Genomic DNA, 27,917 nt, shown 5'->3' with positions numbered 1-27,917 from the left:
TTACTAAAAACTATAAATACCTGACAATTTTGTACTACAATTGACACTATCTGGGAATATTATTCCTTTAATTAGTCTTTTGTCTTCTCATTGCGACCTGGAAGGGTTCTGGCGTTCTAGTGCTCGCGTTATACGCGGTATGTCAAGAACAACCTTCTAGATATAACAACAATAGATTTAACTAAATCAGTGGAGGTCAGAGTCACTTCTTAATGATGTATAGAATAATGTTAGTATTAAACGATGAATTAGGCGAAATTGCGAACATAAAACACTGAATTCTAAATTGTTAGGTTTAATGCTATTAACGTTCATTAAAACATCTATAAGTTATAGGATCCAATCTCTTCAGAAGTTACAAGTGTGTATTATTGTTGAAAAGTTAAATCCACTGAAGCTAAACATGTCTAAAAGTTACTAGTATAGGGGTTGTGGGGATTATTAAGTTTCTGATTGAGATCATGAACCGATTGATGTTAGACCACCACCTTTGGAAACCTGGAAGCACTGGACGGCCGTTTCGTCCTATTGTGGAACTCCTCAGCAGTGTGCATCCACGATCCCACTGGCGGGATTCGAACCCAGAGCCTTCAATCCCGCGCGCGAACGTTTAACCTACTGGACCACTGAGCTGGCATCCAATGATGATAGTGTCTAACATCAAACAATCCACGAAATTACGCGACCAACTTCCATTGTACTGAGGTAGATACCTGTCTCCACCCGACATGGATTAGCTCCACTGGTCACATGTGCTCACTAGAACTCGGAGAATCCCCTCACGAAGCTAGTTACTAGTATAGGGGTTGTGGTCTCAATCAAAAATGTCTAAAAGTGTTGTTGGACATTCAAAATAATATTCCAGTTGATCACAATACATAGTCAAAATGATCTATAAATTAGATAATCTTATTACTATATTTAAATGAAGTAACCGTCTTTTATTAGGTGATTGAATAATCAAACAATCAATTCATTTTATTTTTCATAGCAAACATTAGTATTAATCAGTCAAATTATATGATATAATAAAGTATATACTACTGAAAAGAAACATAACATGAAAATTACACATAATGAATATTAGTATGTTTAATTGCTTACTTGTTGATATAAGTAATTTACACTTCTTCAATACACACATTCATAGTATAAATGTGTCAATAATTCATTGACCAATTTAAGAAAACATAATTGAACATTGAATATGTAATCCAAGACAAAGTATAACATTATGTAACTAAATAAAAACAGGAAACAACAATCAAGTGCATAATAGTAATTTAATTAAAAGGTAAAACAAAAACAATTGTTTTTCTAAAATAAAACAAATTGAGAAAGAAAAGATGAGATAGAAAACAGAGTACAATTTCTTGTATAACATTTAACCAACCCATGCTTAGATATTAAAAAAAAGAAAAGAAAAGAAAAGAATTGACGAAACAATGAAATAAAATCGAAAAAAAAGAACGAGAAGAAACAGATCATTTGGCAAGACACATTGTTATCTGTCACTATCTTTCTGAGAACACAGTAACAATATCATTGCATCATCAACATTATCATCACCAAAGGTGATAACACAATGTGAAAATGATAAAAGACAAATGTAATTAAAATATACAATAAGAAAACAGAAAGAGGGGAAACTTTAAAAACAAAAAAAAAGAAACCATAGTGAATTTTTTCTTCTAATAAAAATACTAAAAAATACCAAGTGTATTCTCTTTATCTATTTGTAAAAATAGAATTATTTCTAGATTTGTTACTCTATAATACACTGGACAAATAAGTAGAATTTACACAAGAGACAAAAACATACAGAATACATGTAAAGTGATATCTTATTTGCACTTTTACCTGTATATATATATATATATATATATATATATATATATATATATATATATATATATATATATATAACAGAGGTAAAGAAGGACATAATTTTAAAAAGTGAAGCTGTAATTTCTAGTTTTGCAACATTTTCATTTTAATACAACATTGTCATCATCATAATGATAATGATGTTTATTATTTGATCCAATCAATTGTGAACAAGTGAAAAGAGAAGATTTACATCATTGTGATTAGTTATTGATTTGTTTCATGAGAGAAACTTGAAGATTTGAAAAACAAATTGTAAAATACATTATTATCATTCTTAACACACAACCATTATTCCTACTTTTATGAATGATATAACACAACAGTAGGATTTTCTAATTATACTCAGAAGAATCTTGTTCAGAATAAAATTTGATTTTTAATAGTTATTGTTATTGATGCTGTTATTAATCTTGGCTTTGTTGCTGCACGGGAAACATAAGACGTTTTGAACGCATATAGCTGATCATTGGTAAACGATCTAAGGTGGAACGAACAGATTCACTTAATTTAGAACGTTTATTGATTTCTAACAATTTCAAATCAGCTTCTACTAATAATGAGGGTGGTTTTATTGTTGTTATCGGTGGAGGAATAGTGAAAATTGATAGTTCAGCTTCCAAATCTATGGGATAAAAATAAGAATAAAGGTATTTTGAATAGAACTGGATAAATTCTACAAACATTCGCATCACTATGAAGTTTGTACAAGATATCATATCATAGATAGCAATAATGACATCAAGTAAATACTGCGTAAAGAAAAATGACTACTAGAGAATTATTCTTTTATCAAATATGTAGTGATGTATTGGTTCAGGCAGTTAGGTTTCAATCATTAAACCATAGGTTCAAAACCCGCCAAATTCGATTTCATTGCTGTGCTGGATTCAAATGGAGTTATGTGTCATTTGTGTACGCTTCACCTCCCGGTATTATTCTTATTGTACAGAGGTAACTCAGTGATTAAAGCATTTGACATCCAGCCACTAAGTTGCAGGTTCCAATTCCGCTTCATTCTACTTTAGCCTGGGGAACTGAGTAGTATCATTACCCCTCCATATATATAAACAAACACACTTAGAGTGTAGCTTGAAGTCGAATATACGGATCTGTATCTGGTAAATAAGTTAACAAGTAAATAAAAGTATCACTAGTCCTTACAAAAACAGTGTGCCTAAAAGTGAAATAAACAAAAACTGTATTTAGTAAATACGTTATATTGCTGTAATTACTACTATTCAACACTAGAAAAATATATGGGATAATCATTACTATCTTGAGAATCTGTTATAACGTTCGGCTTTTCTACACTAGATTCCCTCCCAGTGTCTATTCTACAGGACTCCAACACAATTCAGATCAAGAACACATGATTAGCCTGACTAGAACGTAAATATATTTTCACACCAAAAACTGACAACAATCAACAATCAATAATAAGGATAGGAGAATATATAACTCAAGAAGGAACGAATTGAGCGAAGAAATTTCTTTTCAATTAGTTTTTCATCATGGCTCTACACTAACATATGATTTACAATAATGATATAATACTCATCGAGTGGATACGTTACGTAATAATTACATAATGACATTTCAATTAACATTGAGTAATTGGAAGAAAGAGGATTATTAATAATGAAAATAATTATTAAATCAAGAAGTTGCTACGTTGCGTAATATAAGAAAAAGAGAAGGAACAGAATTTTATAACGGATGGTCAATAGAATAGTAGCTATGTAAGAATCAAGAGATGAATGTTTAGTTATAAAGTTCAAAAACAACAAACAAAATTACAAAAAAAATTTCTTTTTAAAAAAAATTAAGTGGAAGAAGTATGAAAAATAGTTCTGTTGCAGGAAATCTTATACCGATGGCCAAGGCAGCGAAAGTGGTTGTACAAATCTCTTTTGAATGCAAAGGTCAGGTTTGTGAACATGGATTGCGATGGCTTCCGCAATGTGCACAAGGCGCACTCGTAAACCATGTGGCAAATTCGATGGGATATTGTAAATAACCTTAAAAGTTTTATTCAATTCAACGTGATGACCTGTGTCAACCAAGTGAGAGAGAATAGAACTTTTAATCACCTTTACCTGTCCTTTCCTTAAACCCGATGGATGATGTTCTGTAATACTATGACGAACTTGCCGAATTGTACGCCCTATATAACTGGCTCCACAGGAGCAGTTGAACCGATAGATACACATGGATTTGGCGAATTCAGGCAGTCTGTCTTTATTGGCCGTTCTTATTTTGGGGTAGTTGTAGAAGATAGCATTTAATCTGGTTGTATTAAATGTTTTTTGTACAGCCCTTCTTAGTTTCTGAGTCACGATTTCTTCAGTGGTGTCATTTATGAATTGTAATTTTATGAACAGGACTTTCTTGGGGACGGTAGGTATCTTTGCCCTTTTTTTCATCGCCATCATGTGTTAGTCGATGAATTTCCTAGGGTACCCATTCGTACTAAGTAAGTCCCGAATATTAACCAATTCATCTTCAATGGTGTCTTCCGAGCAAATCATTCTGCCATGATGAGTCAAGATCTTTATTAAGTTCCTTTTGTGTCTGATTGGAACTGCACTATAGAAATGAGTGTATTGTCCTGTTGCAGACTTTCTGTGTACCCCTCTTTTTAAAGTTCCGTCTGTTCTTCTAGTTAGTTGGACATCTAGAAATGATATGCTATTGTTCTGTTCATCTTCTGATGTAAAATTAATTGATGTATGGACGTTATTAAATATATTAAGTAGGTTGTCCTTATCATGTTCTTTTTCTAATACTATGAAAGTATCGTCTATATAGTGATAATAAGTTGTTAAATGGTTGTGCTTTTAGGTTGTCCATTTTCCAGTTTTACAAGGAAAATATCCGCCAGTACAGGGTCCAATTGTGTACCATGGCAACTCCATCTAGTTGTCTATAGTATACGTTGTCAAATCTGAATTTGGCATTCATTGTGCATTTAAGAATTAACCGTTTTATTGCGGATGCGGGAATCGGGGTTTCTATGCCCTTCATTGTTAGTTCATTGCAAATAAAACCTACCGTCCCAAGTAGTGGAATGTTAATGAGTGAGGATGATACATCAAGTGATATGAAGTCATTCTTGACTGATAGATTTTTTATGTTCTCAACAAACTCAAAGGAATACTTGACACTAGGCTTGACAACTTCTTTGTGTAATGGTTTAAGAATTTGCACCAACCATTTCGCTATAGTATGATACGCTGAGTTATTCATGTCTAAAACTGTCGAAGGGGCAAGCCGCTTTTGTGTATTTTTGGCAGGCCACATATAACTCATCTAACGCCTGTCAGACTATCTACAGGTCTGACTAAACAAACAACCAATCATTATCATTCTCGCCCACACATCAGAATCATAAGTAAAACTTTCAACAGTACCTTATAATTCGTTACACAAAGAGAATTTGGCTAAGGTCAAAAAGTAGTTAGTTTCCAACTTTCAGCGATAGTTCTGAATTACAACTAGTCAAAATAACTCAACATTCGTGAACTATAAATCATATTACAGGTTTAAGCGCTAGTAATACAATGCGGATGCTTAAATTTAGTAGTTCGAGTAGGGTCAGAATTTACAACCTAGCAGCTAAAACTCCAGCACTCTAATCGATAAGCCACAACTCCAGATAATTTTGTGACAAAAGTTAACAAATAGTAGAAAGATTACGGTGGACAAAATTAAACCACCAACTGTTTGTTTGAATAGTTCGCTTGAAGTGTTACTCACTACACTTAACAATATTTGAACAGAATTCATAATTGACAATTTACACCCCAAATGCCATGGTACGATCGACAGAGGAGAGTTTGTTCTATCGCTTGAAATGCTCTCATATGGCCATGCGTATACATCCACTCCATGAAAGTCTTGTCCACTATTTTCTCGCAGCAAGGGTGTTGTTCACGAAACTGAAATGACGAGAAACAAACGTGAAGCGCTTAAACTGGGTCCGTGGGTCATCCATGCCCACTTAGAAGAGCGAGAAATCACTGATCCCAAACCAATGGTGCACATCGGCTCCAGGATCATGAAGGAAGGATTAGATTTCTAGATCAAAAGCTCGAGGAGTGTCCCTCTATGAAAACCACCTGCTTCGGTTTCGGCACCTGGGCAGTATCCCAGCTCACGCAAGAATTTAACGACTTATTGAGTAGTATATATATATATATATATATATATATATATATATATATATATATATATATATATATATATATATATATATATATAAAGTAAAGATTTCTTATGATCCTCTCCACTCCACACTTCAGGATACTTTGTACGGTTACCATTTTACGACTAGACTATGATATGAAGATCACTAATTTAGTACACGTAATAAGTAAACATTTTAACGCAGTTTGTTTTTATTTAACAAAATAAAAGTTCACTTCTTAACTTCAATTAAAGGAATAACATTTCAAGTTTTTTCTGCAATCATCTCCCTTTACAAACACCTTAATGAAATTGATCATATTATGAGTGAATACGGTGAATATGAATGTCAAATGTATTTAATTTTTTAGACAGATAGAAAAATAGACTATTATTTTCTTTGATATAATGAAAAATATGAGAATACTGTATATCTAGACAAGAGTTCAGACAGTTTAGTTACGAAATTCGGAAAAAAACTGTAATCAATGTTTACAGACCTTCTTTTATACACAGAAACGAGAATAGAATCATACAGTTTTTATTTTAGAAACTTGACAATCTATGTTTCATATCAGGATTCTCTTTTAAAACACGACATAAGCCATCGGTTGAGTACCACAATGGTAATGTCTGTGACAATGGATGCTAAGTAACTATGGTTTCAAATTACACTAGCAATGTCATTCCCTTAACTATTGCACAAAGCATATATTAAAAAGCGTTAGCTAGAATGAAAACTAGGCCCAGAGCTTACTTCTAACTGTCTTCAGCTGCCCGATATGCTAAATATGATAAGCCCTTCTAGAATAGTGTCCATATTGTAAATTGATCGATAGGATTTAGTCAACACTAAAAGAATACATAAATATGACACAGCTTACTGCTCAGCAAACAATCAGCTTGAAGTAAATAAGGAACCCAAAACGAAGTGCTTTTTTATACACTAGTTTATAATCCAAACACATTGCATGAAGGCTACCCATGTGTTTAAATCTTGGTTAACGATACATAACTTATTTATTTAAAAGCTGAAAATACAGACTACTAAGATATGATTCTATTACCGAACATAGTTGGGAGATCCAAACTCTAGATTATCAAATACATACCTAGTTGATGGAGTTTTGTAGAGATTGGTTTAATTTGTAGGTTACATTTTTCACAAATTGACCCCAGTTGGGGTGCCACTGAGAACTGGGGAGCACTTGTTAGGTGTTTTGTGCCAGTATGGGACTTCTCGATAGTGCGCAGTCATGACACCACCAGGAACTAAATCAAAGATTTTCAGATCTTGCTGTGAACGGTTAACTTTTAGAACTAATGGGTCGGCACTTAATGATACAATTTTAACCTAAACCAGTTTGTGATGTGGCGCGACGATTATTCAGTGCCAACGGTGACGACTAGTGTACCACCAACATAACTGGACTTAACTAATCACAACGTTGATTTAGAACTTCAGAAACATCTTGAAGTCAACGGTGAGCTACTAGGACAGAACAGCTGTCGAGTACTCTTCAGTTTTCAATGATAACCCAACCTACATATATACATTTGACAAATAATACAACAAAATTACCAGTACTTAACGATAAGACATTCTTACGAAAAAAGACTACCTGATAATTCAGAATGTTTAGCCTTCCCATTTGTGTGAAGATTAGGTTTATTTTTAGTTTCGCGTGTTTCAAAAAAGTCCAAATCCAGAACTTGATTTATTTTACCTAAAATATGAGAAAGAATAGGATTAATAAATATCTACGAAATGATGGAACGCTCAGTTTTATCTATCGGTTTTCTAAAAAAAGTCATTTTAAAACATCGGAAGACTTAAACAGATTACAATGTATAATTGATTAGCTAGTGGAATGCATAATTCATTTGTTAAACTTACACTTCTGTTATAATAATATAAATATATGTAGTGTTGAAAGAAAACGGTTTGCTCATTTCAACCTTGTTAGTACCATAAGTACATGGTCTATGCAATAGTACAACATTTTAGGGTATGATCTAACCAATAGGGTAAAAATGTGCTGAGCATAATTCCCGTTAGTAATCATTCGGAGTTTATAAAGTAATCCAAAAATTCTCAATGTGATTGATACAATCGATTAGTATAGAGATTGAAATGAACTCCGATCGACAGTATTTAGATACTTGTTAAGGAGATCGTCAAATCTAACTTCAATATACATAGGCTCTATGATAAAGAGAAACATGATGTTCTCCCGACTAATGTAACTCATTTACAGTATACAAATTCGTGTAATCGTCTTTGAGGAACATTTCATATATGAGGGCGGAGACACTATCTGGCTCCCCAAACTGCAGAAACCGGAGTAAGGTACGAGCTAGTTACCTAGTAATTTAAAGGTAAACATTGTTTAACTATTAAGTATGTGATAAGATAATATGAAGCATCACAAATTAATAATTTCAGTTGGTTACTGAAATTCTTTACCAAATATTTGGTAGTTGATTAGGTTTGCTGACATAGAAGTTGGAAGAAAGCAAATGGCGGCTAAACAAAGAGTAACATCAGTCCATAAAAGCCAGTGAGTGTTGAAATGAGACATATTGGTAGATTCAGATTACCTGGTTGAGGTCAACACAATTATTTTAACCAATAGTTGAAGACATTGAATGAGATGGGTCAAAAGTGATCATAATGGTGCAGATCCATTTACTCCTTATTTTACCTTATATCCTGAGTTTTGACACTATCCTACATTTTTTTCATTCAACGAATCTATTCTTTATTGTCAAATCATATTATCTATGCCTAATCTTTTAGACTGCCACTGATAGTACTACTAATTCTGCTGAATTGGCATTTATCTTGATAGCTTCATCTCGCTGTGCTAATATGGTGTGGGAATTTGAACCAAAGCACAAAAGTCTCAGGCTCTATGTTGCCTACGACTGACCGATTTCAAAGAAATTGAAGATGGATTAAAATTTGAGAATTGTAGTGGACTATAGAACATATTAAAACGATATTATTCACAGGACGATTTCCTAGTCCTTAATATTAAGGAAAAAATTAATAATGAAATTACTTACTGTCTGTATCGTTGCAATTAATATTATGCGTTAAACTATTAGATGGAGATTTGTCGTTGAAATCATCTGTCGGCAACAAAACATTTGCATGATTTTCTTGACTAGTTGAACTGTCATTTAATGTGATATTCTTATGCAAATCCTGACTATTCAACCGAACTGGTTCCAGTAGACGAAGTTGACTAGCGAATGCAGGAATCTGTTGTTTTTTTTTAAAATAGAACATTAAATGATATTAGTAATATTTATAAACTAAATATAATTTGAGTGCTTGGCCTGAGACCCGAAGGTTCTGCCTTCTATCCCTAGAGATGAACTGGATGAAAATTTCTGAGAAGTCCTATATTTGGCCAAAACACCTCTTCAATCATCTATGGTTTTTAGTCATGCTCCAATTGAGATGAGTTTATGATTATTACATTCTATAGATTAGATACAATTTGTTAATAATGCCAACTAATCTGAAATATTTAGTAGTAAAAGTATTCAGTTTTTCTAGATGAAATAAATTACAAGAAAACAAACATTGAAATTCTACGAAATTTTATCACATAACTTAGAAAATAAATAGTTTTAATTATTTGTGATTTTATAGGAGAAAGATTCATTACGTTTATTATTTATTTATTTTAACACATAAATATTAGTACAAGAGGGCACCAAATATATATGCGCCACACAAAACAATGGGAATTTGAAGAGGAGAAGGAAAAAAGGTGAGGAGCGTAAAAAGAAGCGAATGTCCGGCGCTTTAGCCGGACCCAAAACCAACGGTGTACATGGGCTCCAGTATCCTGTGGGAACAAATGGTGTATGAACCAATTTCTTGGTCACCCGGCTACCATGGGACTGCATCTCCTCACGATGCTCCACTGCCTTGTGGGTCAGACCTTTAAGTCAAAGGCTCGGGGTGTAGCCCCCTAAGAAAACCACCTGCTTCGGTCTGGGCACCCAGGCAGGATCACAGTCCATACACAAAAAATGATGAACTGTCTAAAAATGAGGTTCATTACGACAAAAACGTTATGACTTTTATGTCACATTAATAGGATAACTCATATCAATGATTTGATACAACTTAAAATCAACCTGAATAAATATATACACATGAACATATCATTGAATAATTTCAATGGTTAAACAGACTATCCTATTTCGGCATTATATTCCATTTAGTGAATTTAAATATATTTCATTCATTATAATATTTTAAAATACAATCACATAAGAATTAGATGTGTCATCCTTCACCAATCGAGAATTGTTTTACAAAAATGTACTCGGAGAAAAAAAATAATTTACTAGCCAAACAAGTTATATCCATGAGATAATATCAAGTAAACCAAATCATGTCTGTTATTTAAGAAGCAAGTTTTTTTTACTACAGGGTACTACAGAAAGTAAATATTGAAAGGTATATCTTCTAAAAGTAGGTTCTCGACATTTTTAACACTTCCGATATCTTTTTTTTTCTTAAATTTAAATAGAAGTCATGGTTGAATCACACTGTCAGACGATTAGATTAGAGCTCGGTCAACAGAATTCGACTAGCAGTAACGTTTAAGGGAAAATGATATTAGTGACTATTAAATGATCAATTACAATAAACATTTCAGTCGTAAAGAAAGTAAGTAGCTGTCTAAATAGCTTAGTGAGGCAGCCAAACGAAGATGTGTGATCAAACTATAAAGACACTGACATTTGGTTCGGGCTATGATGATATATGTAAGCCACTTGATTCAAGTTCTCACGATGATCGGAACCAGTGGTTGGAGACGATGGATGACATAATTCGAAGTCAGTCACAATGGCACAGATGCATTTACTCATTGACTTACTCTACAGCTGAACTTGTCCTAATTGTTCATGCGCACTTTTTCTTTCTGTCTTTTGAACCAGATTCTTAATGCTCTGTATTTTTCATTGTCCACTAGTTTCCTTTATAAATCTTGGTAGTGTAGTGAGACAATGGAGTTGAATTGAACAATGTGATTTATTCTCGTTATACATATCGAACAGTCTAACCATTATCATTACTACTACGTTGTTTCGATTTATCCATCATTTATCCTGTTAATTTCCTCTCGTTGTGCTAATATGGTAGGGCGACTTAGTCTAACGTTCATATGTGTCAGACTCTATATTGATTGCGACTGAGTGACCAATAGTTCGGTGGGAAAGTCTCTGACTGCGGCATTAGGTAGCCACGTATTCAGATCCCAAATGAGGCAATAATTCATTTAAGATCACAGGTACACCCTGATGACAAGCACTAAATAGCTTTAAATCTAGTTTCAAAGGTTCCTGTCGATTGGCTCAGACAACCCAACAACAGGAATAATTCTATTTACGTTCTTTTATAAGAATGAATTCAGTCAGTAACCTATGATTGCATTGTACTCGTTTATTCATTTGAACCAGAGGTTAAAGCACTACACTGTTCTTTCAAAATTCGCAAATTTATCACATAAAGAACCATCCAGCAACATCATGCAAAGCAAGATTTCATTGTTCACAAAAAATGTAGATAATAAGTTTAAGCCAACATTTCTAAACATGCACTGAAATTTATTGATGACTATGAAATTATAAATAACAGGAGTGAATCTAGAATAAACAGACTATGATTAATAACAGGATCCAAGGGACGCATGTTTCCTTCTAGTTGGAACTCGCCAACTGAATGTACTTGTAATATATTAGTATTGAAATTTGCACTAAGACTTAAGTCCATTACACTTCAATTCAAACTCCAACGCATTATTCACTAAGTTATAGAGTTCAAATAGCCACTACATTGTCCAACAACTATGATAGTTAGATCATTATTAGTAGAGGTTCGAATTATCCCTCCTGTATTGAAATTCAGGGCTACAACTTGATCAGTTAGACTCTTTCTAAATAAGAATATAATAAGAATATTGAAATACAAAAGCACTAATTGAAACTAGTTACATTATCTAACATTTCATAGTGATATAAACTATGTAAATGTGTGAATTTTCTCAGTAAATAATAGTAATTATATTCTTTTAAGTTTCTTTCTATTCTTCATTAAAACCTGTTAAGTTGCTAAGGAATAACAAATTAAGTAACATGTAATGAATGTTTAATCATTGACCAAATATTATTATTTCACTATTTGTTTTAATGATTATTGATTGATGGTAATTTTTTGAAGTTTTCATTTTATTACTGATAACAAGTAGAATTTTACAGAAATCGATTTTTAGTCAATAAATTGGTAAAAATTAATGTCATAAATAAAAATTTTACCCGTATAATATAATGGTCAACTGATTAGAATAGTTTTTTTGAGAAATGAAGTATAGTCAATTTAATGAAATAAGAAGTAATTTAATTGAAAATATCATAATACTGAATATAAGACATTCATCACAATTGATTGATCACTGGATGGTGATCAATCAATTTTGATTACATCTCAGTCCTACAGGAGGTCGGTCACGGTCCGGATAGCCCAATGGTAACGTCTCTAACTGTGAAGCTGGGTGACATGGGATCGAACACATCAAGGAGCACCAGTTCCCTCAAAATTACAGGTACACCTTGCTGATGAGTGCCAAATAGAACGAAACCCGGGTTCAGGGTTTCCTGTTGACTACCTCCGACCACCATCTTATAAGATATTCATCTATGAAGGCTTTTGTTCAGTCTACGCTGTCAAACAAGATGATTAACCTAATCAGAAAAGGAAGGTTTTGGAATATCAGGGAAAATTTGTAATTCCAGTGGATATATATAGTGATGTATTCAATGAGTCTAATTATTTGGTTGTGAAGCATTAATTATCGTTTCGGGTACAATTAGCGGTGACTTTAAATAGAAGTCAGTACTTTAGCATTATTTTAAAAGGGATACATTTTGATAACCCAGGTGATAGTTCATCGTCCTATAAAGGCTTTGTTATCTCCACGTGCATTTGTATCGCCCACTGAATCTCGTTAGATTGAACCTTACAGTTACGCACTCAAAAACATATATTAAAATGAAGGTATCTGCAAGCAAAAATTCAACTAGGATAATGGCGAAATTTTAAACCGACGAATGTCTGGGAATGGTGAAGGATTTCTTATTATACCAAAATATAATATTGAATAAAGCCATTAATAATAATAATAATAATAATAATAATAATAATAATAATAATAATAATAATAATAATAATAATAATAATAATAATAATAATAATAATAATAATAATAATAATAATAATAATAATAATAATAATAATAATAATAATAATAATAATAATAATAATAATAATAATAATAATAATAATAATAATAATAATAATAATAATAATAATAATAATAATAATAATAATAATAATAATAATAATAATAATAATAATAATAATAATAATAATAATAATAATAATAATAATAATAATAATAATAATAATAATAATAATAATAATAATAATAATAATAATAATAATAATAATAATAATAATAATAATAATAATAATAATAATAATAATAATAATAATAATAATAATAATAATAATAATAATAATAATAATAATAATAATAATAATAATAATAATAATAATAATAATAATAATAATAATAATAATAATAATAATAATAATAATAATAATAATAATAATAATAATAATAATAATAATAATAATAATAATAATAATAATAATAATAATAATAATAATAATAATAATAATAATAATAATAATAATAATAATAATAATAATAATAATAATAATAATAATAATAATAATAATAATAATAATAATAATAATAATAATAATAATAATAATAATAATAATAATAATAATAATAATAATAATAATAATAATAATAATAATAATAATAATAATAATAATAATAATAATAATAATAATAATAATAATAATAATAATAATAATAATAATAATAATAATAATAATAATAATAATAATAATAATAATAATAATAATAATAATAATAATAATAATAATAATAATAATAATAATAATAATAATAATAATAATAATAATAATAATAATAATAATAATAATAATAATAATAATAATAATAATAATAATAATAATAATAATAATAATAATAATAATAATAATAATAATAATAATAATAATAATAATAATAATAATAATAGTCAATTTTCAGTCAACATATATATTGGTATAATTCTAATGGATGACGATCAGGTCAATCATTCATGTGATTAGAAGAGGTTAACTAAACCTAAAAGCCAATGGGAGTATAAATGAAGGTTTTGCAAAAACAATTATTTTTTGGGTCATTAGAACACATTGATTAAACACTGATAGAATGTGTGAAGATTATATTTGAAATAATCTCAGCGATTGAAATTTAAACCGTTCCAACGTTTCGTTCAACAAACACGTCGGGACTTCCTCAAGGTAATAACAGAAATCAAGAAATATATAGCGTTCAACAATCAAATCACATCATAAGTACATAAACGTTGCGGAGGCTCTTCACTCGAACACTACCAGTCGAGTCAGAGCTCATGGCGAACCGTCAACTGATTTTACAACTTTCATTTTTGTTCGATTCCATCATAGACCTGCTGCTAGAAATAACGTCCTTGTCGACTGAATTCTCAGGAATTGGTCACCCACCAGGAGGTCCACTTATTGTCTTAGAATACGCGGAAGACATAACCCTGTTTAGTGAGGACGCTGATAAAATCACATCACATATAATGACTTCTCTATACTCGACGCCCAATTTTTTTCAAACTGTTCGTTCTAATATTGACGAATATTTGTATAAACTGGTGGAATAATTCTTCAAAGCTGACTTCGATTTGAGGTAGTCGCTGATTATGTTGACCAGAACAAAAATGAAGACTTTGAAAATTCACCACGTAATACCAAGTAAGTGAAGGTTATCGAGTTTCCTAACAGGTTTCATCTTATTTCTTGTTTAACTTCATATTGAAAAACAATCAACACTAAGCTTCGAGATGTTCTAAGGAACTACTAAGAGCAGTCGGATAACTGTATATTATTAATGCGGACTCTTTTTTATTATATGTTAAATGAAGTCATATTAGTGTTTTTTCCATATATGTGAGCATTTAAATGCCCTGATACAACCAAATATGAAAGTTCGTTCTCGAAATCCAACGAGTATTTTAAGCATTCATACATACATACGTCAAATTCTCATTTAGAACAAATTAATAAATAGCAGTTGCCAACAACTGCATAGCTTCAGCTAACCAATTCTTAGGAAATATATGAACAACGATTTTCTCTCTTTCTATTTCTTATTCTGACGTAAAACAGTATATCACATTGAAGTAAGAAGCATATGCAACATAATCTCAATACGTTCTACAAACATTAACTTCACCTTTTCTTCCTGATAATATACTAAGCGGTACCTCGAACGTCATTGCAGAACTTTTGCATCACATAAATCATTTTGAAAATAAAACACAATATTAGACAAGAAATCAATAATATGGAGAAGATAGTGAATATTTCTTACTGCATGTTGGGGATTCACATTAATAGCATTCAAATATGTCATGAAAATGGGAGATTTCCACCATTGTTGATTTATTTCAGGAAGTCGATCAGGATTGCATAGCCGACTCCAGATACTTGAAAAAAAGATTGAAATAAAGTAGTTAAGACTCTTTAACATTTTTTCATTTTAAAAAACATGAATTTTATAGCGTATACGACCTGTAACTAGGCTAACAGATTTGTAGATGATCAGTTAAGTTTATATTATTATTATTATTGTTATTAAGGAATCGTATTCTCTCGTTGTCGATATTCAGGGCTGAAAATTGACCAATCTATGTTACCATCTGTGTATTCTGTGTGATAGGCCTCGATATAGTCCTTTACAAGTCTGACGGATTTCGACTAGTGGTGGGATACAGGATCCATGTTTCGTCCTACTTGAGATTAGTAATCTGAATGAACCTGCATCTCGTTGTTGGTGTTCATATTGGGTCTTGAACCTAGGACGCTTGACTATAAACCCTATGGAGCTACTGCGTATATAGGGTTCTAATGTGAATATCAACACTGTGATGCAATTAAACCCACTTGAAGAGTCCAAAATAAGACGAAACAAACATCCTCCATTTATCCTCTAGCCACAATTCACCTATTCTGCAGATCGAATGAGTTGTTTGTGAGGATTTGTTGATGCAGGGCTCTAAAAAACTATTGTTATTATTATATTAGATTTTACATTTACTTCAGCAAAAAAAGAGCCAGGTATATGTTTATTACAAAGATTTTATCAGTAAATTAAAAATGTTACATGAGATTAATATACTACTCACTGACCAACAACAGATATTCAGTATGGAGTGTTTGTTTGTGACTTTAGGGATACCACAGAAAGGCTTGAATTGAAGTAGGTAGAGAACAGAATTAAAATCTGCAACCTAGTTAATCAGTTAATCATGATCAACTCAAAGCATAACAAGTTTATGGAATGGGCCAAGTAACCATACCGCATTAACATTACGAGATGAAATTAACACGATGAACAGTTAGGGAGTCAAAGTCATGTAATAGTAATGATAATGAAAAAGACTGAACATTGGGAATATGATAAGGAAAGACGGAATGACTAGGTATGTATGAAGAAGTACGAAAACTCGAGATCTAAAGAAGGATAAAGTGAATGAATCTCGATCATTGTGACCGATTTTCAGCCATATTACACAATGTCCGCAACCACTCATCGCAATTATCGTCAGACCCCAATCGGGCAGTCCATATCCACCATGTTAGCTATTGAATGTTAGAAACTCTAAACTCCAAATCATAGTTCCACACGTACCATACTATGATATCAGAAGTAAGCTAAAATATTAAGCTAGATTTTAATATTGTTATGAACATCAACATACTAGAATGTCTGTAAATCTAACTTAATACGACCTAATTCGAAAACAAATATGCATCCTAAATTTTAAGATTAACCTATAAAAAACCAATGATTTTTAATATTAGTGAAAATAAGAAGCAAATAAAAGGTAAAGTTAAAAGCAACAATGTGAAAGTCTAGAAAAACTAATTCATGAGCAAATATTATTTTTTTTTTACATTGGCAGTACGTTTTTATCATGCACCGATTCACATATATTGTGAATGGATGTTCGGAATGAAAAAGTAGGTTACACTAATTTAACACATGGAATAATCGTCTATTTGGAAATAATTAACTATGAATTAATCCATTTAAACAATACACTTTAGAAATCAGAGAATATTCAACAAGTCGATATGAAGCAGAATTTTTCAGGTGTGAAAAGTTGTACTTACTGAAAGCTATTTATTAATTATTTGTGAGTTACAGAAGAAAATGTTGCACCTTTAAGGGGGCTAAGATATTTACAATTTCTTTTTAATTTATATAAATGATATTTGAGGTTGCTTTTGTATGGGTAAGCCTCTTCTATATGCAGATGGTCTTAAAGTAGTGTATTCATTTTCTCCTCATGAGCTGAACAATATGCAAAATTGTACCAAGTAGCCAAGCGGTGCTCAAGATGGGAATTGGAGCTTAACATGGCTAAATGTGGATGGATATTCTTCGGTAATATATTACTCATCTTACCACGAATGGTAAGGCGTTATTTAGGTAACATAGAGTAGTGGACTTAGGTACTCCCACAATTTGGTCCTTCACAGAACAGGTCTCGAAACAGACCTCCAAGTTCCAACGTCTTATGGGTTGCATAATTCGTAACCTCTATAACAACGACTCATGTATTTTGATGCAAAAGTATGGGCTCGACCACTCCTATAAGACTGAACATTTATTTTTAGTAGTGTTTGAATAAAGGATAAATTAAAGTTGGAATTCGTTCAGAGACAATTTAAACTTTGAATTCTTGGGACTGACTGTACCTTAAATTATAAGTCTAGATGTAATAAACTTGGACTCGACTCTTTATGGAAGAGGAGACTTAAACTAAATCTAATCTTCTTCTTCAAAATACTTAATAAACTATATTTTACATCCGATGAAGCAATTCAAAATGCAGAAATTCCTAGCTACAGCATCCGTAACTCATCATTACTCAAACAATAACATTCCAAATATTCTCTCTGTACGAATTAATTTACAAGCGAATTTTCCAGACTATGGAATAATCTAGCACAATCTGTCTGTGAGGAAAAAAAACACCCACATCCTTTGACCGTCACATTGTTGCTTACTTCTCCTCTAAAAATGCTTTGAATGTTCTCATGTCTGTAAGTATATCATATTCCACAAAACAGATTATAGATACTTTCAGTGTCCAATCGTTTTTATTACCGGACCCACTAAGTAAACCTTCCTACATGCTGTTACTTTACATTAATATTATTACTGGTAACCCTAAATAACCTGAATAGTACTTAACACGAATGGTATGTTATAAAACAATCTGGTACACGTATTACGGTAGACCTGATCGATCTATCGTTGCAGTTATTGCTTTTGTTGTCCCACGCTCTTTGCTTCTGTTTTATTTTCCCTAGTTGTAGATGATTATGATCAATTTGTTATGGCGCGGGAAACGACCTTAAATACACTGTTCATACACCAATAAAATATCCACTTAAAGAGAAGTAAAATTTCACAACTGATGCCTTTCATTGCTGTAATATATGTGGAAAATGTACTACCTAAACGATTTTTTGAACTAGAGCACTTCAAATAATCTAATACCATATATCTATCCTCTACATTTTATATTATTATCGATATCAAGCCGATAATACCTGTAAACTGGCATGAATTCTGTTATTATTTTCAGAATATATTATTATTATATTTACTAAACAAACTCGAATATGCAAATATACTTATATACAATCATATTAATCAGAAAAGTACTTATAATAAATACCGTTTATTAACTTTGCTTGATTCAGAGTCTAGCGAAGTCGAAACTTTATTTGATGATGTATGAACAGATTTATTGATATTTGTGTAAAGTCGACTGATTTTAAGAGTTTCTATTGACGGATTTAAATTTTCATCAGTCTGGTGATTGAAATGAAGTCCAAAAGCTTTATCCAATGATGGCTCCAATTTCTGTAATAAGCGTTCCTATAGGACATAAAAACAAATATATGCTAACAGATGCACATATCAAATTTCAAGGCAAATTATTTAGCAAATAAATCATACACAGAGTATGATTTAGTTTGAACGGCAGTTAGTAGGAAATTCAATTATTGACTTAGAATACGCAAATGATACCTCTCGTAGCTAGTCACTAGTGAACACATGATAATTATCGGTAAATATCAGAGTTCTAGTAAGAAGCCGTGACCAATGGAGTCCAAACATGTCGAATGTGAGGCAGTTACCTACCAAAAACAATGGAAGACGGTCGAACGATTTCGTGGATTGATTTAAGTTAGACGCTAACACCGGTTAATGTCAACTCAGTGGTCTAGAGCCCGACCGTTGGTGTTTCCTCTAGACAGCCAGCATAACAGCGATGTTGCCTTCCCACACTTCGTCTTATCCCGTGGATTTTCGTCTGGGACGGTAAAGTTCCAACAAGTATTGAGCTAACATGGAAAATGCTCACAAAAAGGTCGAATGGAACCGGCTTCAAGCTATTGTCCCTTGGGCACTGTGACCACGCTCTCAGGTCAGTAAAACCAACCCTAACCGAATTTTCTTTCCAGTTACTTCTAGAAGAACCCTTCCACCATATGGGCAGCCAGGGAGTGGAAACCACCCTCATACCTCTAACAGCATTCAAGTGGTCTGGAGGTCAAGCGTTTACGTGGAGCGAAGGTCGTGGACCCGAGTCACGCGAGCGGAATCGTGGTTGTGCGTTGCTGATGACTCTCACACAAGGACGAAACAGCCATTCAGTGCTCCCAGGTTTCCAATGGTAATGTGACATTGATCGATTCATAACTTAGATGAAATCCAAACTTCCACAACCCCTTACTGACAAGCTATTAACAGTTGGACTGAGTAATGTTAGTAGGTGTAGACTACCTGGTTTGAGTCCACGTGATTATCATAACCAGTGGTTAGAGACTGTGAGTGACATGGCTTAAAATCATCTACAACGGAACAGGTGCATTCATTCTTAGTATTCCCTCAAATTCTGAGATTCTAAATTTCTTATGACGTATTTCTTTATTTCGCTAACTTCACCTCGAACCGTATCTTCCGTGCCTAATATTTCCTATTAACACTCATATTATTACTATTTCTACTACTCAGGGATTCGGTTTGACAATTTCATGTCTGTGTGTTAATGGGGTATGATAGCTTGAACCGATGTACATATGTACCACGTCATATGTTGCGACTAACTGAGTGACTAAATTAATGAAAATTAAAAATTCATTGACAATGTTTACAGACTCTTCAGGTTCTCATAAAGTTATTTGATCAAATGATGTACATGTGACTATTACGTATGACCCATCCAATGATTATTTTCAACGTTGCGACTTAATACTATTTCTAAATCCTTCATTATGACACTAACTTAGGATCTTTATTCATGTCAAATTATTCTTTAATATTACTGCTCATCATCTATTTTAAAAGTGAGCATGCTCTGACAATGAAGGTTCCTTTTGAAAACTTTGTATACAGTTTCTAACTGTAACATTTATGAGATAACAAGGATTTAAATCTATCAGCCGTGAGACAGAATCCGACAATTTTATTATTTGAAAGCTTGAGATTTGACCCCAGTAGAATCAAGGTTTATGTACTATAACAGTTTGATTAAAAGTCAACTACAGGATTTCTGATTCAAGTCCGAATGAAACAAACCTAGGAACAGAACTTCATGAATATGCTACTAAGAATGGGTTTTCTACTTTATCAAAACTAGCAGTTGCTTGAAACACCATTTTAATATTTATTTAAACGCAAATCTTGGTACAAAAGAGTACCAAAATATGTATCCCCCACACAGCTAAAATGAGATTGCGAATAGGTAGAGAAAGGAAGATGAGGTGAGCATTAATTTACATTTAGAAACGGAAAAACAATCCTCACTAATATTAGCTTTTTAATGAATACATACATCATTTTAGGTTTTAGAATTACATACCAAAATACTAGGAGTAGGTGCTTGTTTGCCTTTTAGAGGTTCAACGTTATTCAGAATATTTACAGTAGTTGTGGCGGCAGAAACAATGTTTGGTGTAAAATTAGTGTAGTCTCCAAAGTCTTCATTATCATCTGATTCCAAAGAATTCCGAGATGTTATAGAAGGCTTATCATCTATTACGTCAACTACGTTTTTATGTACTTCGGGTGAAAATATAGCCCAATCTTCATCAACCGGACCATCACTCACAAAATCAGCAAATTCCTCCACAAAGTTTTCATCAGTATGGGAGTCTTTAGATAAATCTGACGTCAGAGTTTGTGCTGAATACTTCTGAGGAAGAGGAGATGAAGGATTGTTATGTTTGTTATTTATTTCCATCACATTTGACGTATCTGTATGGTCTATATTGGTAGGTGCATTATGTACCATGTCAATATCCGACTCGGTTAATTCTAGATTGGTTATATATGCAGTTTCTTTTTGTGATAACTGTGGACAGGGCTTTATGGGATTTAAGGATTCATTCTTACAAGCAGCAACAACAACTGAGTTTATATATGCACCGAGATCATGATACTTTTGACTATCAGGAATATCATACGGAATTTCTACCGACTCTGAACTAGATATACTACCAGTGGGGGAATATATTTCTGCATAACCATTGGATATTCCATTTTCATTTACATGTGATAAGTCAGAGTTCTCGATATTATTGAAGTAATTAGCTGGATATGATAATTTGAGATCCACATTGTCATCTAATTGTAAAATAATGGATTTAATTATTGGAAAGTTAGCACAACCAACCCTTATATTCATCATCTAATACAATGCAGTTCTGTTTAGAAGTTTCCATAATTATAGTGTAATACTCTTGTGGTTTCTTGCATCACTAAACAATCAATAGAAAATGTTTTAAAATAGGTAAGACCATGAGCAAAAAAATACTTTTTTAAAAAGTCGGTAAACAACTTTTGAGATTAGGAGGCCACATATCTCATTTGGTATTATTTTTTGAAACTTCATAAATGTATTCATTTATCATTTTCTTACATAATTAAATTTGCTTACCTCAACCTCTTATTGAACGCGTTATATTTGAAAATGGGAATAATTTTTGTCTCAAAGCCTTTAAACGCAAAAGAAGCATATTTTAATGAAACTATCTGAAAGCAGTAGAATATTTGGATCTTCGGAATCACAATCTTGAATAGTATTTAAGCCCGATTATTAGAATTTTACTGGGAATCAGTATTTGACCAATACGATCATAACCGCAATTTTGTTAATACAATCAAAAAGCAGGTTTGTTTGACGCACAAAATGAAATACATCAAGTAACAATACGAGGAAGGCATGTTCACTGTGCAGAACCAAGATAAAAATAAGTGACTAGAAATAGAGAAGACGGCTCCAGAACAAGGAACCATCTTGATGTGTAGACAATAGAAAAAATACTAAACCTCAAAGTGCGAAAGATTGAACACATATTTTCCATTGTGATCGATCCTGAAACATATTACTCAACTTTTCCAAACACTTATTATTTATTTATTTGAACACATGAATATTGGTACAAGAGAGCACCAATATATATGCGCCACACAAAACAATGAGAATTCGAAGAGAAATAGAAAAAAAAGCTAAGGAGCGCAAAAAAAAGAGAACAATAACGAAGAGATTGGTGTAAGGTAGTGTGGTAGTAATGAGGGAACGGAAAGGTATAATCAGAAGAAATCTTTCAGGTAAGGGAGACACAACCACTTTTTATGAAGAAAGTAAAAGAAGGTTACAGAAGGATCGCCACTGGCTTCTATTCTGAGCCATACCTGATAACGTCTCTAGCCACTGTGTAGCACCATCTCTCAGACCCCAACCAGGGAGTCGTGAAGGACCAACACAAGCCAGTCCTTTGCAGCTTTCTTTCATGCCACGACACCATGTCATGCACTGACCACCTCTCCGCTTCTTCCAACCAGTCCCAGAGTCGGCAAATAATGCACGACGTGGAATTCTCTGGGACGACATTCGGAGAACATGTCCAAGCCACCGAAGTCGGTGTTTCAAGATGGTGACACCAAACACTGGTTGCTGTTATCGCGCGAACCCTAGCCAGGACCCACGAATATCGTTCAGACCAATAGTCAATAACTTTGTGGACTGGTACCGTGGTTTGACACCTCTAGCTTCTCTTTAAACTATTCCTAATCTAGCGAGCATTACGCATCGAAGGGGGTGGTTAAATATACGTGATACACCTCAATTCACCAGGTGTGACGAAACTTACGCAATAATTGAAATGAAAAAAGCAGTTAGATACCTTATAATCAATCTAAATATTAACACAAACCTGTTCTGGAACAGTTTTAGGTTTTAAGAGAAAACTACCCCAAAAACTCTCGAATTATTATACAAAGTATTTCAAACACTAAATTTGATCAGCTTCTCCATCAAACAAGGTAGTGTTGTCTGTATACTGGAAGTTAGCCAGTGAGTTTCCTCGAAAGAGGAACGATCCATGAAGAATAAGGTGAACTCGACACAACTGGATCTGAGACATTTTTAGAGCAGTAGTTCTGGGAAGTAGTATTTCATAAAATCATTTAGTCCATTTAGACCTTTACGTTCAAAGTTTGACATAAACATATAAATCGTCGAGGCAATTCTCTTCGCTGAACTACCTTTATACATACCCGACTGTAGCTGCTAGCTTGACGTGGTGATCGAGCTTGCCTATCGTGATGACCCAACCGAGCTATATTGGCTGGAGCATATGTTCCTGTAGGTTCTACTATGCCAGACAGGTCAATTGGAGAACGGTAAGACTAAAAGCAGCAACTCAATGTCTGAGGGCGAAGTTGTACTGCTGACTGTAGAGAGTTGTGACAACAGTAAGGTGCTTCCCTCCAGCAACCACCATCTGCAGAGATGCTGCCTTCTCACAAGGAATGGAGGAGTTAGAAAGGGTCGACCCTAAAAATGTCTTACCACACCTTACCTCACGGATTTCCGTCTCCGGCTGTAGGGCCCTTTGAAGAACGGAGCTAACACATTGAAAACCTCCCACGAAAGGGCCGCGTGCGACCGGCCTCAAGCAGTTGTCCCTTGGGCTCTGAGGTCACGCTTTTAGGTTGTTAAGACCAACACTAATCTAACTTCCTTTTCAGGTTCCTCAAGAAATACCCTTCCACGGTGTGGGCAGCCAGAAATTGACATCAGCCCTCATATCTGTAACAGCACGAGACCAAGCTGATCACAATCAAATCCTCCCTACACCTCTTAATGACTCTGTTGTATCCATGACTAACCCTTCTCACGTCCTTTTATCACTTCGCACCGCTAGGGAAAACGATTCAAGTACGCGGAACGTTATTCATGGTCTCCTGAAACCACGCTCTAAACTTCATGTTGGAGCTTATAACGTCCGAACACTCAGTCAGTCAGTCAGTAACAACGTTGAACTTCGTACGTACGTACATCAGTTCGAGTTGCCACACCACCACGTCCGAACACTGTGCCAGATGGTATAGCAGGCTTCCTTAGCTAGGACGTTAGAATCCCACGCCACCGATGTATGCTGCGTCTCCGAAACGCACATACAGGATCCGAGTAGCGTCATTCATTTGACCTTACCATATCAAAATAAGGAACCATCTCGATTAACGCTTCGTGTATCTGGAAGCCCTGATGCTGCTTCTCGTAGGTATAGCATTGATTTCTAGGGCAGAATTAGCTTTCCTTGACTGGATCCCAGTAGACAGCCCGAATAAACAGTACAGTAAAGACTCTGAAAGATAGGGAAACTCGTCGTTGCCTTTTCGTCGTCTCTGCCTACTCTCCCACTGGCTGCAGCTCAGATGAGCTAAAAGATGAGTTTTACAGAAAGCTTTCTGACCCCCCGCAAAAAATTTGGCGCTCTGATGTAGTGATAGTGGCTGGTGACGTTTTCGTTCAAACAGGTAAACTAAGTGAAAAGGAAAGACACCTGGATGGAACTTATGGTGTCATGGCTCAAAGAACAGATAATGGCGGCCGTCTGTTGTAGCTATGTTCAGATAACCGACTGTTTCTAGCAAACACTAACTTTAAGCATAAGGAAAAACATATTTTGACATGGCAACCCCCTAATTCGTCCCAGCGTTGGACCCAAATAGATCACATCGCTATCAGCCACCGATGGAGGGGCTCAATAGAAGACTGTCGCTCGTTCTGGAGCACATGCTTAGACTCAGATCATGCTCTAGTACGAGCGCATATTTGTCTGCGTCTTACTGGACATAAGAAAGACGCTGCAAGGAAACCTCTTAGAGTCCTACTTAATGATAGCCAAGCTAAGAATATATTTTAGGAACAACTAAAAAGCAGGTAGGCAGCCGTGTAAGTGGTGCCCACCTCGAGACAGCTTGGAATGATATCCGAAAAGCTGTGAAAACAGCAGTGACATCTGCTAGTACGGTAAACCGTAAGGTTAGGGTGGAACACTGGATCTCAGCAGCATCTACCACACTGATAGATGCTCGAAAACTCATCCCACCTGGCTCCGAACATGACGAAGAGCGGAATCAACTTGAGCGCAGACTGATAAGAAGCCTACGCAATGATCGTGAACAATGGTGGGTAGCGAAAGCAAGAGAGATGGAAAAGGCAGTGGCAATAGGTAACAACAGACAACTGTCCGGACTTAATAAGGAAATCAGTATTAGGAATCCAATTGTTAGCGAAACTATCTCGGAAAAAGATGGAAATATTATTCATTCTCAATCCAGGAGATTGGATCGACGGGTATCACATTTAAGGGATCAGTTCAACCGGCCTTCAGCTACACTTTGGTTTCCCATGATCTGCAGTCAACCTGAATGGCAATTTAATGTAGGTCCTCCGACTCTTTACGAAGCTGAAAAAGCTATAGGAAATCCGAAGCGAGGGAGAGCAGCAGGCCCTGACAGGTTTACCCGTGAGATTTTTAAGGATGGCGGTTCAGTATTAACAGTGAGATTGACTGAGGCCTTAGGCGGAATCTGGGAACTGAACGTAATCTCATCTGACTGATCTCAATCACAGACTGTGCCAGTCTATATGGGAAAAAAGTCCTCTTGTGACAATCACAGAGGAATCAGTCTGACTAATACAGTGTCCAGGAGATGAACTTTTACCGGGAGATTCACTTGTTGACTTGGAATACGCCGATGACACAGTTCTGTTTGGTGAAGGCACTGACAAAATGCAGTCTTTCAACCACCATAAGCAACAATGCAAGCGTGTTCGAGATGCGATTCTCCCCTTCAAAATGCAAAATGTTGCTTCAGGATTGGGTTGCATCGGCTTCTGAACTAATGATAGGGAGTGACGTAGTTGAGTGTGTCGACCGCTTCACTTATCTTGGCAGTCTCATCAGTCTTTGTAGTCTGGTATTTGGCGAAATCCCAGCATGGACACACAAGGCTCGACTAGATTTTGTCAACTTGCGTCATTTATGGCATAGGCAAGATATCCGTCTATCAACCAAAAGACGGGTTTACTGCGTAGCAGTACGTTCCGTTCTACTTTATGGCAGTGAAACATGGCCGGTAATAGTAGAGGATATTCGTAGGTTACTATTATTCAATCATAGGTGTCTTCCAAGCACTGCTCGTATATCTTGAGACCACCGAGTCAGCAATACAGTCGTTAGGAAACGCGTACTACGTAAGGATGGCAAATCAATTGAAGTAGTGAAGCTTCATCAGTTGAGATGGCTGGGACATGTGTTACATATGCCCAACCACCGACGAGCGATGTTCCACAGTGCAGGAGTAGGTTGATCCCAGGATATACAAGCAATGCTTCGAAGACACCTATGAGTTGTGACACTACACCAGTATATTAAAAAGTCAAAAACATGAGTGGAAACGACAGACCAATAGTGGAGTCGGATGTTACGGTGAAGTTATATACGAAAACATACCGATGCTCTGAGGCTATTTTGGAATTAGAACTAGTAGAAGAATGATATGTAAAGGTTTATAATGAGCTTAGTATATATCGTACCATGCAGTTTTATCGGTCATAGTTAGCTAGTGAAATTTCGCCAAAGACATAAGCATATCTGGTAAATACTAACCTGGATCACATAAATTCTCGAGAAGATACCCGGATATTTAAGAAATTTTACGATGCACAACAACAGTTCACAAATCAGCCTTCCTTAAGGATGAACCATAATCTGCAATATATTCGTGGGAAAAGTGCAATTTACACTTTTCGGGGGCTCACTAGAGCAAGGCTTTGCGATAGAACCATCTTTTTCTTTCGAATGGCTGCATACGGAACTGAGGCCTCAGTTTAACGAGTTTATGCATCTAGTAGCAACGGGTGACCAACATTTTGGAGGTAGGAACAAACTAGTGAAAATCCAGTTGAGACAAAATCTTGTAAAGTTGAATCTACGCGAACTGTTAGTGATGGGAGCGATAGGGCCATCAAATATTAGCATAATTTGCAATGGCTAAGTATTACCACATATGTGGTCTGTGGCTATACAACCACTTCTCCTTTTACCCAAAAAAATGTTTACATGAAAATGATAGATGACGTAAAATGTGAAGCATTTATTATTACCTGTAGCATCAACACAAAGAACAAACTTTCTAATTTCTTTAAACAGATATGCCAAACGAACAGACTGTGCCTCTAGTAACGCAAACAACAAT

At 34.1% G+C, this 27,917-nt stretch overlaps 1 protein-coding gene across 1 annotated transcript; it reads right to left on the bottom strand.

Annotated features, from left to right (window-relative positions):
- Positions 1-942: 942 nt before the first annotated feature.
- Positions 943-27,917, bottom strand: MS3_00006909 (uncharacterized protein). The gene is made up of 8 exons (XM_051215149.1): positions 27,826-27,917; positions 22,036-22,120; positions 21,223-21,986; positions 19,030-19,232; positions 15,648-15,762; positions 9,145-9,343; positions 7,698-7,802; positions 943-2,512 (listed from the first exon to the last, which is right to left on the bottom strand). The coding sequence occupies exons 2-8, from the start codon at positions 22,082-22,084 to the stop codon at positions 2,295-2,297; spliced, it is 1,653 nt and encodes a 550-aa protein (XP_051068333.1). The 5' UTR covers positions 22,085-22,120; positions 27,826-27,917; the 3' UTR covers positions 943-2,294.

Source organism: Schistosoma haematobium, chromosome 2 (assembly GCF_000699445.3).
Source record: "Schistosoma haematobium chromosome 2, whole genome shotgun sequence".
Lineage (NCBI taxonomy): Eukaryota > Metazoa > Platyhelminthes > Trematoda > Strigeidida > Schistosomatidae > Schistosoma > Schistosoma haematobium.
This window is presented reverse-complemented; position numbering and strand designations above follow the sequence as displayed.

What these genes read in the sequence shown, in the direction of transcription:
- MS3_00006909 (XM_051215149.1), bottom strand. Translation starts at nt 22,084, where the DNA reads ATGGAAACTTCTAAACAGAACTGCATTGTATTAGATGATGAATATAAG. An exon ending in ATTAGATGATGAATATAAGG is followed by an intron (nt 21,987 to 22,035) that starts GTTGGTTGTGCT and finishes TTTTACAATTAG; the next exon opens with ATGACAATGTGGATCTCAAA. An exon ending in ATGTGAATCCCCAACATGCA is followed by an intron (nt 9,344 to 15,647) that starts GTAAGAAATATT and finishes AAAAAACAACAG; the next exon opens with ATTCCTGCATTCGCTAGTCA.